At 47.2% G+C, this 12,932-nt stretch overlaps 1 protein-coding gene across 1 annotated transcript in view; it reads right to left on the reverse strand.

Annotated features, from left to right (window-relative positions):
- Positions 1 to 12,932, reverse strand: part of LOC147700950 (B-cell receptor CD22-like) — a 177,886-nt gene that overhangs the window by 83,396 nt on the left and 81,558 nt on the right. Inside the window, exon 3 of the mRNA XM_086929782.1 lies at positions 11,119 to 11,332. Coding sequence (XP_086785908.1) covers positions 11,119 to 11,332 — 214 coding nt within the window. The remainder of the gene's footprint in view (positions 1 to 11,118; positions 11,333 to 12,932) is intronic.

The raw sequence follows: 12,932 nt of genomic DNA on the forward strand, positions 1-12,932 counted from the left end.
GGCCACTTCGCCCATATTTGCCCTCGGATGAGACTTCCCCCCCCGGTGAACCCATGGAAGTAGGATACATACCACGTTCCGTCATGTACACCGCTGAGATGGAGAGCGCATTCTATGTGAGTGTCCAGGTGAATGGGAGATTTGTGAAGGCCCTCAGACTCCGGGTGCAAACAGTCAGTGATAAGGGGGACTCATGTTCAGCCCAGTCAGATAGTCCCAGACACATTAGTCCACATAAGGTGTGTTCACGGAGATCTAATGCAGTACCCAGTCACATCAATCTCCCTCACTCCACACAAAGGGTCTACATATAGTGTCAGGGTAGGGGTTTTGGAGGGGCTACCAGAGGACCTCCTTATCGGAAGAGACAACCTCGAGTTCTTAGACTTGTTTTTGAGGAACATTAAACAGGGCAAACCCATTGAAGGAGCCAATACAGCGAAAAATCCCCAACCAGCCCTTATCACTCCTGAACCATGGCTCTTAGATAGGAGCTTTCGATTTGCCCAATCTAATGATCCAGCACTTTCCCAGCTTCCTCCTTAAGGAAGGCCTATTATACAGACAGGGTGCCAAAACAGACCCAATCCTAGTCCCTACTTCTTTCAAAGAACAAATATTGTATTTTTCACATTCCCACCTTACGGCAGGACACACCGGAGCTGAAAAGACCACCCAAAATGTGGAGTCATTTCTTTTGGCCTGGGGTCTATAGGGACATAAACAGCTATTGCCAATCCCGTGATGTCTGTCAAAAGAGAAATACCCATGGGCCTCCACAAGTTCCCTTACAACCCCTACCCATTATAGGCTCCCCATTCAAAAGGGTGAGAATGGATTTAATCGGTCCCCTTCCTAAAACACAAAAAGGAAACCAATATGCCCTCGTAATAGTAGATTATGCCACACAATACCCAGAGGCTTTTACACTCAGGGCCCCCACAACACATAACATCACTGAAAAACTGATAGAGCTGTTTTCCCAAGTAGGTTTCCCCAAGGAAATCTTAACAGACCAGAGCACCCAGTTTGTTTACAGACTAACGAGGGAGGTTTGTAATAACTTGAACCTCCGTCATATCAAAACCTCGGTTTACCACCCGCAAACAGATGGATTAGTCGAAAGGTACAATGGCTCCCTGAAGAGGATGCTTAAGAAAATGCTTGCTGTGGAAGGTAAGGTGTGGAATCAACTCCTTCCCCTCGCCTTGTATGTACTGAGAGGGCAGGTACAAAGCAGTTTAGGCTGATCCTCCTTCGAGATGCTGTATGGGCATCAACCCAGATCACTGCTTGTTATGACAAAGGAGCCCTGGGAGAAGGAGGAGGCATAAGAGACGAGAGGGATGCTGGAATACACGCAAAGGCTAAGATCAAAGCTAGGAAAGCTAAGAGATCTGGCATATTCCCACCAACCGGTTTGCGAGTTGGACTGGTAGGAGGGACTGGAATGGTAACTAGGGCAGTGTACCGCCTCTATCATCCTCCTCTTCAACTGTACCCAGACACCTCTCATCCTAAATAGAGCACTGTGGCGTTTTGGTGGTCCCTCACACCCTACCCTCCCCACGAGTAAAACAACATGCTTCCACGTTCTTCTCCATTTGTTTTGTTTTGGTGCTTCCAAACCACCAGACCTGCGAGCTACCCCAGAAGGCCGGAACCGACCCGGAGAATGAGGAGTGGAATATTTAAGCACCCCAACGCGGCAAAGAAAGAACGGACATACCTATGGACATTTTTTTTGGGGAAGACTGGCTTCTCAAATGAGAAAAGTGGTTGGGGGAAAAAACGTCACTTCCACGCTCTGGTTTGTCCCTTGATTTCTCTAAACCGCTACACACACTTTTCAATATCTGTCCAGTGAGATAAAAATTACTTGGGCCCGGTATATCTTGATCTTCTTCAGAACCCGAGGCAGGTGAGGTAGTGGCGGAAAGGGATACAGGAGTCTGTACCTAACTTCTGGGCAGAATGTGCCTCCTAACAAGTAGATCAGAGGAAATTCCACTGTGCACAACTGTTGACACTGCATTCTTGACAGTGGCGAATAGATCTGTCGAGGACATGCCCATTAAATCGAAGGTGCCCTTCACCACCTCGGGACAGACGCCACTTGTGATCTGCCAGATGACCCCTGCTCAGTACATCCACTCTGGGCATTCAAGGATCCCACTAGGTGTTTGGCAACCAGGAAGAAGTTCTGCTGGTCCAGCCACCTGTAACGCCTCCTGGCACAGGATCCAGGACCCCATTCTGCCCTGCTTTTTGCAGCACCACATGGCACCCACCTCCCTTTGATGAACGGCAGGAAAGCTTTCAGGGCCGACTGATCACCTGAAGTTCCAGAAGACTGTTATGAAGCTGGCTCTCGAACATGGACCAGAGGACTTTCGATCTCCCCCTCTTCTATCTGGCCCCCTCGAGACCGCCAGTGCCATTTGTCACCACTGCGAACTCTGGGTGGGGGAAGAGAGTGACCATAGCTCAGGATGCTCATACGAGCCTCAACTCCAGAGCCGGTGTCATCTCTTCTGAGATCTCAATGGAGTTGAAGAGGCAGCCCTGATGCTGGCCCCACTGAGATCTGAGGTTTCGCGGTCAGGCCTACATGCACCACCTGGCGATGAGTAGGACACACAAGACCTGAAGGCATAGAAACCTCAGAGCCAGCCTCACTGACATCCATCAGTGATCCCCAAGCGTCAGGATTGTATCATAAATTATCCCCAACTTGCTGCCGTGAAGGAAAGGCTTTAAAGACCACCATACCCAGATGAACAGTATCCTCTGTAGGGCTCAGATGGGACTTTGGCTCCTTGGTGTTACAACCCAACAATGTAAGGAGTTTGGCTGTCATCGAGGGGTGGTCTTCAATGAACTGCGGTGAGCCTGCCTTCAGCAGCCAGTCTTCAAGGTACAGCAATACACGTACTCCTGAACTCTGAAGATGGGCTGCTACAGCCTTCAACACTTCCGTGAATACCCGGGAGCTGAGTGTAAGTGTTTGTGGCCTACCTGGTACAAGTATTTGTTAAGAACCAACCGAAAGTCAGTTATAGGAAAATACAGGTCCTACAAGTCCAAAGAAGCTATCCAGTCCCCTATATCCAGGCAGAGGGAGCATTTTGAAACTTTTCTTTCTTGAAAAAGGCACTCAGCGGGCAGAGGTCCACAATAGACCTCAAGCCTCTGTTCTTCTTTTGAATGAGCTAGTAACACAAATGAAATGCTTGCCCCATCTCCATACCCGGTACCATCTCAAAGGCAGCCTTGGACAACAGAAGGTTGGTTTCCAGCATTACGATAGCGGACTGCTGCTCCAAGAGTCACCGAAAGAAAGGGCAGGCCATAGTCCCTTTAAATAATCTGTAGCACCCTTGTGTCGGACAGGATGGATTTCCAGCTGAAGAGTAAATGCAGAATTATGCCAGGCATGAGCCTGGCAGGGCAAACTAAAGCAGCTTGGCCATGCATTGATGCAGGGAAGGAAGAATTTGAGGAATGCTGCCCGTGCTGGCTTTAATAGTGTCTTCCGGTACTGCAACCACAGTCCTAAAAGGATTGGGCTTCTGTTGCAGTACAGGTCTGGGTGCTGGCATTGTGGAACAGGCTATGAATTTTCTGCATTGGTGGGGAAATTGTTTAGCTGGAGCCAGTAGCCAGAGAATGTAGTTTAGTGTGACTGTCCTTGATTCGCTCCAGCACCAAATCAGCCTTTTTCCCCAAAGAGCCAGGAGCCATTGGAGGGCATATCCATTAGGGACACCTGTCTGATGATCTCATCCAAGCATATCTTTTGAGCACGACACTGGTGCCAATAGCTCCGACGATGCAGCTTGTATGGTCCAGCCATACCTTGGAGCGCATATTTGACTCTATTCTGACCATCATGTATCATTTGGATGAATGAGAACATGGAGTTCTCTACGACAGCCATATTGCATAATGCATGGGTGTACCCACCCAAGAGTTAACTACATTTAAACATCTATGCGCTAGGCCAGCCACAAAAAAACAATCCCTTGCTGAAAGCGCCAATTCTTTTACACCCCTTTGCAGAAGATTGGACGGGAAGGAATTTGAATTGACCATACTTTAAACTTCAACAATATGGCTCCCTGGTGGAGGATGCTTGGCCAGGAAGTCCAAGTCTCTTGGAGACAGCCTATGTCACCCAGCTGAACATCGACTGAAGGAGAGTATGAGTACGGCTTGGACCATGTAGTCAGAGAGGCATCAGTAAGGGCTTCAGGGGGAAGGCAAGAAGGGCTCAGAGGAAGTTGGCCCTGGTTGAAGAATCTCAGGTAACAGATTGGTCTTAGTCTCAACAGAGGGAAACTGAATGTCTAGGGTTTCATCTGCCCTCTGAACCACCAAACTAAACAATGTCCTCCATTCGTAGCCAAAGTGTAGAGTCCAGCTCTGATCCAGGAGATGTCTCTAGCCCGCTTGCGTCATCTTTATAATGAATGACGAGTCAGCACTCTGTACCCTTCCTCGCCATCAGTGTTCTAAGGGGCGCTGGCTTCCTAAATTAGGTTGGAAATGGAGCCAAAAATGTGTGAATCTTCTGATACGGACGGTACCTGCAGAGATCTGGGATTGGAAACTTGCTCTATTACCGCTGGTTGCATTTTTATGATCAGATTAAAACACGGAGAAGGCCTACATCGGTTGGGGGTCAGAGACCTGGACTTGATCATGGACTAATGCAATGCCCGGTTAGTGGGTCACGAGGAGGCGGATAGCATGGGATGGGGACCCGCTGAAAGAAGTCCGACTGATGACCCCAGCAGCTGTGTGGGATCTGAAGATGCTCCAGAGAACCAGATTCGAACCAAAATTCTGCAGCTTGGCCTCTCTGGTGTCGCTATAAGCCGACAACAGTTGGGAAGCTTGGAGCACGCTGGCCACCGACTGTAGGATTGGTTAGGACCCAGGAGACATCCGAGGAGTGTGATCTTTATCATGGCACCCTTGTGCCTTCTCACTAGACTTAGAATGGGATGGGATTAAGTCCAGATTGACCTTCTTATACTTGAGCTGAGATTTTATCTTCGACTTACTGGAAGATTTTGAGTGGGAGTGGACTTTGTAGTGCGAGTGGCCACGTGCCCAGGATCAGGCCGGAGACCAGGAACGAGTAGCATGCTTAGACTGTAAGCTATGGTCAGCCACATAGAGTCCCAAAATGCCTCAGGGTGGGTGAGGGCACAGTTGTTGCATGACTTCGAGCTGTGGCGTGAGCCTTGGCACCAGAGGCATCCTTTCTGCCGGTCGGTGCCCGGCATCATCTTCCTGCAGTCTCGGCGTGGCTTGAATGTTGTCTTTTCAGTGTGTCTTCCTTCCTTAGCACACTGTGCACAGTTTGCCAGAGTTATCGGAAGACTATCTAGCTGGGAGCCGAGCTCTAGATCCCTATGGAATGGACACAAAGAACCGAACTGACATTAGCATGAAGGGGCGGCGCTTATATAGGACTCCACTCACTTCCAAGGTAGTACAGAGCCAGAGGGCACCACCTGGTGGCATGCAGCTGCATTGCTGAAGAATTCTCCAGAAGTTCTCTGTACCTGGGGGTATTCCAAAGGGGAGGAGGAATCTTTTGGATACTATAGAACAAACACAGCAACTTTGCCAGAGTTTTACTAGCCTTTCAGAAGCAATGGCCGAATATAGCACCAACCATCAGCTACCAGAAGGCAAAGTCATTAGGGGTGTCTTTCTCCCAGCTCTAGTAGTAAAGGATGAGAGATCACCCCACAAAACCAGGGACAGGGCTCAGTACCACTGAATGGAATTTAGTTTCCGCTTTTACAAGCGATAGAATCACTTTTTCACTATATAGTCCTCTTTCAATCATTCCAGAGGACAAACCCAGTACCACAAAGCTATACAAGGCATACAAAAGATTAGGGGCTAGATGTAGGTAATCACAAATTACTGATTCTTAAATACCGAATTTTACTGATTCGGTATTTAAGAATCGGTAATTGTGATGTAGGAAATAATTTGGTAAATGTTACCGAATTGGTAATATTTGGTATTACCGATTCTGTATTTATCGATAATTCCCATTCATTCCTATGGGACTGGAGGCCCATAAGAATGAATGGAAAGCCATTCACTATTACCGATTCGGTAATTACCGAATCGGTAATAGGGGGAACATTTTCAAGGGTGGCAGGCCTGAATAGTGCATGGGTGCACATGTGGCACACATACAGGCCCTAAGGGCACATCGCACTTTTCAAAAAGCAAAAATTTGCTTTTTAAAATGGTTTTCGAAATTTACCACCAACTACAGAATCCTCAAATCACAAATGCACTCACTTGAGGGCTCCCTACATTGAGGATTCGGTAATTTACCGATTCCTTAAATTACTGTTCGGTAAATTACAGAATCCTTAAACCTGCCTCCCACATCTCAAACCCTAAATACCGGTTGGGAACGGCCGAAATTCGGTAATTTTGTCCGTTACCGACCGGTATTGGGCTACCTACATCTGGCCCTTAATGTGGTCTCTCTTAAAAATATATCACAACATAATATGCATCCAAGTGTTAAACCATTGACAGTTATCATAGCAACAATTTCTCAGTTAAAATACTTTTGTGTAATCTTCACAGCACAACACCATATAATAGAACAAAATTAACAAATATGTGTATCAGGTGTGGTTTCTTCTTGAGGGCGGGGGAGCATCACCCCCCCCCACCCCCGTCCGCTGTGAGCTATGGTAAATGACAAAGAAATGATTTCATTTGTATTCTAATTTTTCACAAGGTGAGCTGCAGCAGTCAGACTGCCTTTGAGATGGAGAAATGGGGGTGTGTAATGACGGACTTTTTCCGGCCCTTTTTGGAGGGAGAATGATGGAGAATGACTCCAGTCTATCAGTCTTATAGTGTAGGGATTAGGACTATAAGTAGGACCTCTCTGGGAGACATGGTAGGGTATATTCGTACCCCTTTCCTTAGAGTAGGGCTTACGAATTTAAGCTAGGGAGTAGATATATAAGTATTAGTCATGATCCACCCTTGTGCCAGTGTGTTAGGATATTTTCCATGGAGTTATACGTATTCTGGGCCCTGTAGGCCTTAAACGGGACAGACTCCATCTTGCCCTCTGCCTGGTAGCTTCAGAGGCTTTCTAGGTCAAGTGTAATGTTTTAGTTTCAAGGTGTTGTTCGCTTGGAGAGAACCGGCTCAGGCTGGCCCTTATCGAAGGAATGAATTTTTCTCCACTCCGAAGACACAACTTCAGGCCGGCCGGCTGGGAACGTGTCCTTGGTACGGGGAGGTACAAGAATTTGGTGGGCGGCAGGTTACTGGCCGTAACTTTCCATGAAGGAACAGGCTTTGATATTAGCGAAGGTGTTAGACAGTGAGGGAGTTAGTTCATAGGCGGCAGCTAGCCGTTAGCATCTCTGCCATTAATTATTTTCTTCGGCGGACAGTCGCCATCTTTGAAGTCCGAGAAAGATTTACAACCGAGACTCTCTGAGAAAGTTTGAAGGAGAAATAGCGCGGAGCGCATAGAAACAGAGAGAGAGAGAGAGATACGGTAGCCAATAACCAGCAAGGTTCCAGTGACTTGGAGGGAAGCAGAAGAGTTTGAGCCTAGCGGTGCAGACGTGTACTTGTGACGGCTAGGGTGTGACTTTGAGACGAGCCAAGACACAGAGACGAGAAGGGAACCTAGATGACTGCCGAGCCCAGACTTCATATTAACCAGGTGATCTCCGCCCTTTCTTTAAATCATTCTAACCTTTACCTTTCCTTTGCAGAAAATATATTGCATAGCATTGTGTTTGTGATTATTGTTAATAAATACCCTGGTTTATTGTGAACCGACATGTGCCTTGTATTCCTGTTCAATCGTGGTAACTGATCTTTAGTGTTTGGCATTGTTTGCATGAACGGATGTGAAATCCCGATCAGGTAAGGAGTGATCAAGCCAATAGGAAGCGAGGGGGCCTTTGATGTCGGGAACAGAAGGTACATATTTCAATTAGAAGAAACGTACTAAATTCACATTGTCCTAGTTTTATCCCAAGTAGATAAATGAGAAGTTTCTCCCATAGGTGTTCATAGGAAAGTGGTCGTCGTTGATATGCGGCGTTAATGAGAGCGTTGGGGGGGGGGGAGACCAACGTGGAGGTTCGCGGGACTGTGGACCGAGTGTAAGTGAGAGCATTGGGGGGGGAGACCAACGTGGAGGTTCGCCGGATTGTGAACCGAGTGTAAGTGAGAGCATTGGGACTGCAGGCCCATGTGTAGACACGCCAGATTGTGTGTCATATCTGCCCTAGGGTAGATTAGTCTGGGTCTGAGTGGCCGTGAGACTAGCTGATGTGAATAAGATATGATAGAAAACCTATGCATGTTTATTGCTATTCCCCTATCCTTAGGTGTGAGATATACATATATGTATCCATATCCATTGTAAATACGTTCTAAGGAGAGAGGTGGTTACGTTCTGACTGGGTTGGAGGGGCCCCTAGGGGCGGATTCCATCTAAGCGGAAAATCCGGTCATTACAGGGTGTGTCCGGCCTCTGCTGCTGGTTGGCAGCATGGAGGACTAGAGGAAGGCTGGCCAGACACTGCAAAGTGTGCATGTCAGTTTGGCCGGCTGTCTTACAATGGCCAGCCTTACTATCGCACTTTGCAGGTGTCCACCCAGCTGTCTTAGACAACTGGGTGGAGACGAAGCACAGGCCTCCAGAGCCTGATGGAGCGTCTAGCCAGGCCACTCCATTCCAGCCTGGCAGAGCTCATGAGCAGCGTCAGGATTGCTGAGGGAAGTTTGCACTTCAAATCGTGCTCAGAGCCACAGACAGGACATAGAGCATGCAGCCCGGGTAAGTACATTTATTTTATTTTTTATTTTATTGTAATGCATGCTAGCATGTTTATTTTGCAACCTTTTTTTATTGTGTGTTTCGGGAAGCGGTGGAGCACTTAACTCGCTCCACCACTTTCACATGTTACCAGCAACCCCAAAGTATACAAACATGACAATAACACAGAGCAGGGAGAGAAACACAAAACAGACACAATTATCCACATTTCAAAAACTGAACTGTTCAATCTGGCGTGTAAAATACTACATGTGGTGTCCACAGCTCCGTCTACCAAGTACCCACTTGTTAAAGATTCAGTACTAATAGGTCCGCTTTGCGCTGCTGATCCATGCACACAAGGCTCTACACAACCAAGAACCCGCCTACATTAACCACCCCCGGAACTTCCAACCATCGAGAAGACTACGCTCCGTCTCCCTTTTACTTCTCATACTCCCCGCATCTACTGAAGCAGAAGTGGAGAACGCTCTTCCTCCCACATCACAGCAAAGACCTGGAACAGCCTCCCCAATGCACCTCACTTCTAGAATTCCAAATGGCACTGAAGACCTGGCTGTTCGAATATGCGTCTGGGCCAGCAAACGCCTGGATACCCAATCGGGTGATGAGCCACGCTTTATAAATCCTGATTGATAGGTCCCCACCTTCCTCAGGACAGACAAAAACGATTCTCCCATGAATGTGTGACACAAAAACTCCTATTTAAAAAAAGGTCACCCAAAGGCTTTGACGCGGACCCCAGTGTGGGAATCCAGAAACTCTTGGAACGGTTCAATGTCGAAGGGGGAACAGCCTCATTTTGATCCAGATTTCTTGTGAGATAATAAAACTTCAAATGAGCCACGACCCTTCACCGAGGATCCTCCAAGAACTTTACACTGTTGGGGTTTCGCCCTGGTCGTGGAAAGATATTCCTAAAAGGAGCAGGGACCCTCTGTTCTCCAAAACAATGTCCGCTGCCTTGGTTTTAAATTAGTCTTTAGCCTCCTTGGGATTTTAGTCGCGTAGACATCAGACCGCATTTCTGATCTCGACCAGTGTCTGAAATCCCAAGTAGGCTAAAGACGAATTTAAAACTAAGGCAGGAGCCAAACCTTTGGAACACCCCTGCGATAGATATAAGAAGTCTGTGCCCCCTGGGCTTATCCTTTACTCAGAGGACATTGTTTTGGAGCACTGACTGTCCCTGCTCCTTTTCTATCTGTGTCGAAGCCTTTGGGCAACCTTGTTTTTTAATAGGAGTTTCTGTTTCACACATTTGTGGGAGAATCGTTTTTGTCTGTCCTGAGGAAGATGGGTGCCTTTAAGTCCTGTTCACCGAAACGCGTGGACGTGCCTATAACACTGAATCTGTGACGACCGGTTACTTGGTAGATGGTGATGTGGACACCACGTGAAGTATTTTACATCCCAGATTGAACAGATCAGTTTTTTAAATTTAGACAATTGTGTCTGTTTTGTGTTTCCCTCCCTGCTCTGTTATGTTCATAAACATTTGTGTTCTTTTTTATTATATTATATGGTGCTGCGCTGTGAAAATTACACACAAGTTTTTTAACTAATGAGAAATTTGTTTTTAACTTGTATTTTAACTGTTGCTATGATAACTACTATGACGACGGATTAAAACTTGGATGCATATACATTGTAAAGTATTTATAAGAGAGACCACTTTGAATCTTTCGTACGCCACCGACAGCGTTATGGTAATTGATTTGGCGCCTCTGGATTGACTATGGGGTGATTGTATAGTGAATAAGTGCTTTTACTCCCAGCTCTCACACTTTAAGACGCTCGCTGCTTCATATGCAGTTGACTTTGCCCACACCATACCAAGGGCTTTAAAAGCACTGAGCCGACATGTTGCCCACTCTCCCCAAATCCTAACAGACTCTCAGAGTCAACCCAGATCTCTGAGTAGTTCTTTCCTGGACCTACTGGTCATTCACTGGTTCTGCCTGACAGGTGACTCCGTCCCAGCCCCATCTGCTTTTCTGAGTGGAGCCTGATATGCGATTAATAACACCTTAGGCCTGCTGCCTGTTCAGAGACAATAGCACATCATGTGACTGACTCTCCCACAGCCCTAGCAGCCTTGCAAATGTTCTGCCTCACGTGTGACTGATTCTGCCACAGCCCTAACCGCCTTGCACAGGTGATTCTGGAGATGTGAATGGCTAGCCTCCAGTTGTGCCCTGGTTCCCCACTGAGAGTTTGCCTGTGGCCTGCTGCTGGCTGGTACTCACAGTAGAAGGGTATACTGAAGCTCTCCGAGGTGGTAGCGTTGTCCTGGCTGCGGTTGCCCCCATCTCTGGCGACGCAGCGGTAAGGCCCCACCTGCCAGGGCTGGATGTCCTGGATATGGAGCAGCAGCCGCCCCTCACCGCGGGTGATGTTCACGTCGTAGTACCAGCAGCGGAAGGTGTTTGGGGTGTCCAGGTTCAACCAGGTCTTCATCCACTGCAATGGAAAAGAAACAGCCAATCAGAGGCCGAGCAAGGACACCTGCGTCACGTGGCTGCTTGAAGGACCACTGTGGCCCTGGGTGGCTCTCACACTCTTTAGAAGAGCAAGCCAGGGCGATGAGAGACAGAGCAGAAGGAAGGGTAGGAAAGGGAACCAAGATTTAAACTGGCAATTTCCACCAGCAATTAATATTTCTGTAATTATTAATAATTAGCAGTTAATGACACTGTTTTCAGGGTGTCCATTTTTCAGGGGCCTAGGGTTTCAGGATGGCTGGAGGGAGAGAAACGTGGTATTTTGATGTCTGGGATTACAGCTGTCACTCAAGGACTCTGCCGTGCACTCCAATGCATCATTCTCAACCGACGACTTCCTTCTCACAGTCTCCTCCCAGTCGTAAGGCTCACAGGCTGATACTTACAGCCCATGACCACTTTGAGTGGGAGGAGAGCGGGTTAAGATCTGAAAGAGGTGCCAATATGGTAGCCAAAGGAGTCTCCTATTACCAGTGCACTCCTCGAGAAGGGAGTTAAAGTCTCATAGTCCTTGGTCATAAAAGTGTTAGTACCAAGCCCTCTCGAGGGAAATCCTTTCATCTGGGTCACTCAAAATGCCAAACAAACATTCTCACAATAATTTTACATAATTTTATGAAGTTTAAGTGTGCACACTTTTAAAGCTATATACCCATTTGAATTGCATTAGTGCATTTCGATTTCTCACTTTAAATATCGACAAAATAAATAAAACACAGCATTTTGAGGGTCATGGAAAAAGAACTGTACAGCAGCAATTTTCTATCTTTCTTTTTTCCTTCAATAAATTTCATAGTAAAACTAAAAAATATTGTAGGCAAAGGTGCCAACACATGTATGGGACTTCAGAGCGCGTCAAAGAAATGTAGACATAAATAGATGTTCATTCTTGGCACTGACTGTGCTACATTATCACACCAGACAGGCTACTAGCCCCTTGACACATGTTTGACAAGAAATGAGGCCACCCAGCAGCTCTCAACATATTTACTCTTCGAATACTGGAGTTATGATCACTTATCCCTGTTACAAGTGCACTCAAACACCTGAATGAAAGCATGCCATTGACAGGCACGGCTCCCTAGTGTCCAATGTGTGATCCTTCGCCAGAAATTGGTATGGACCTGGGGGTTATTTGGAGGCTGCCCTGTGACACCTACTCCAGCCAGGACCAGACAGATCAAGGATGCACTGGTCGCTTGTTACAGATTGGCTCGCCTACGCGCTTTATCTTTTTTTTCACTAAAATAGGAGTTATGTTTCTAACTTGATCTCGGACTGAGTTCATATGAGGCTCCACTTATTCAAAGGTCCTCATGGTTAGAGCCTGGTGCTTGCTAGCCCCCCCCCCCCCTTCCAACCTCAGTTAAGGGACCTCTTCCCTAGGCTAGAGGCGGTGGGATGCATCGGAAAATGACAAGACTAGCTTAAGAAGAGACGTCGAGCTGTGTGAAAAGACTGGATGTTGCAATGTGAAGATAAGCATAGTACACCTATACCTACCTATGTACACCTACTTTACATACACTTACCCATGTACACCGACTTCACCTATACTT

The sequence above is a fragment of the Lissotriton vulgaris genome, chromosome 7 (assembly GCF_964263255.1).
Source record: "Lissotriton vulgaris chromosome 7, aLisVul1.2, whole genome shotgun sequence".
NCBI classification, from domain to species: domain Eukaryota; kingdom Metazoa; phylum Chordata; class Amphibia; order Caudata; family Salamandridae; genus Lissotriton; species Lissotriton vulgaris.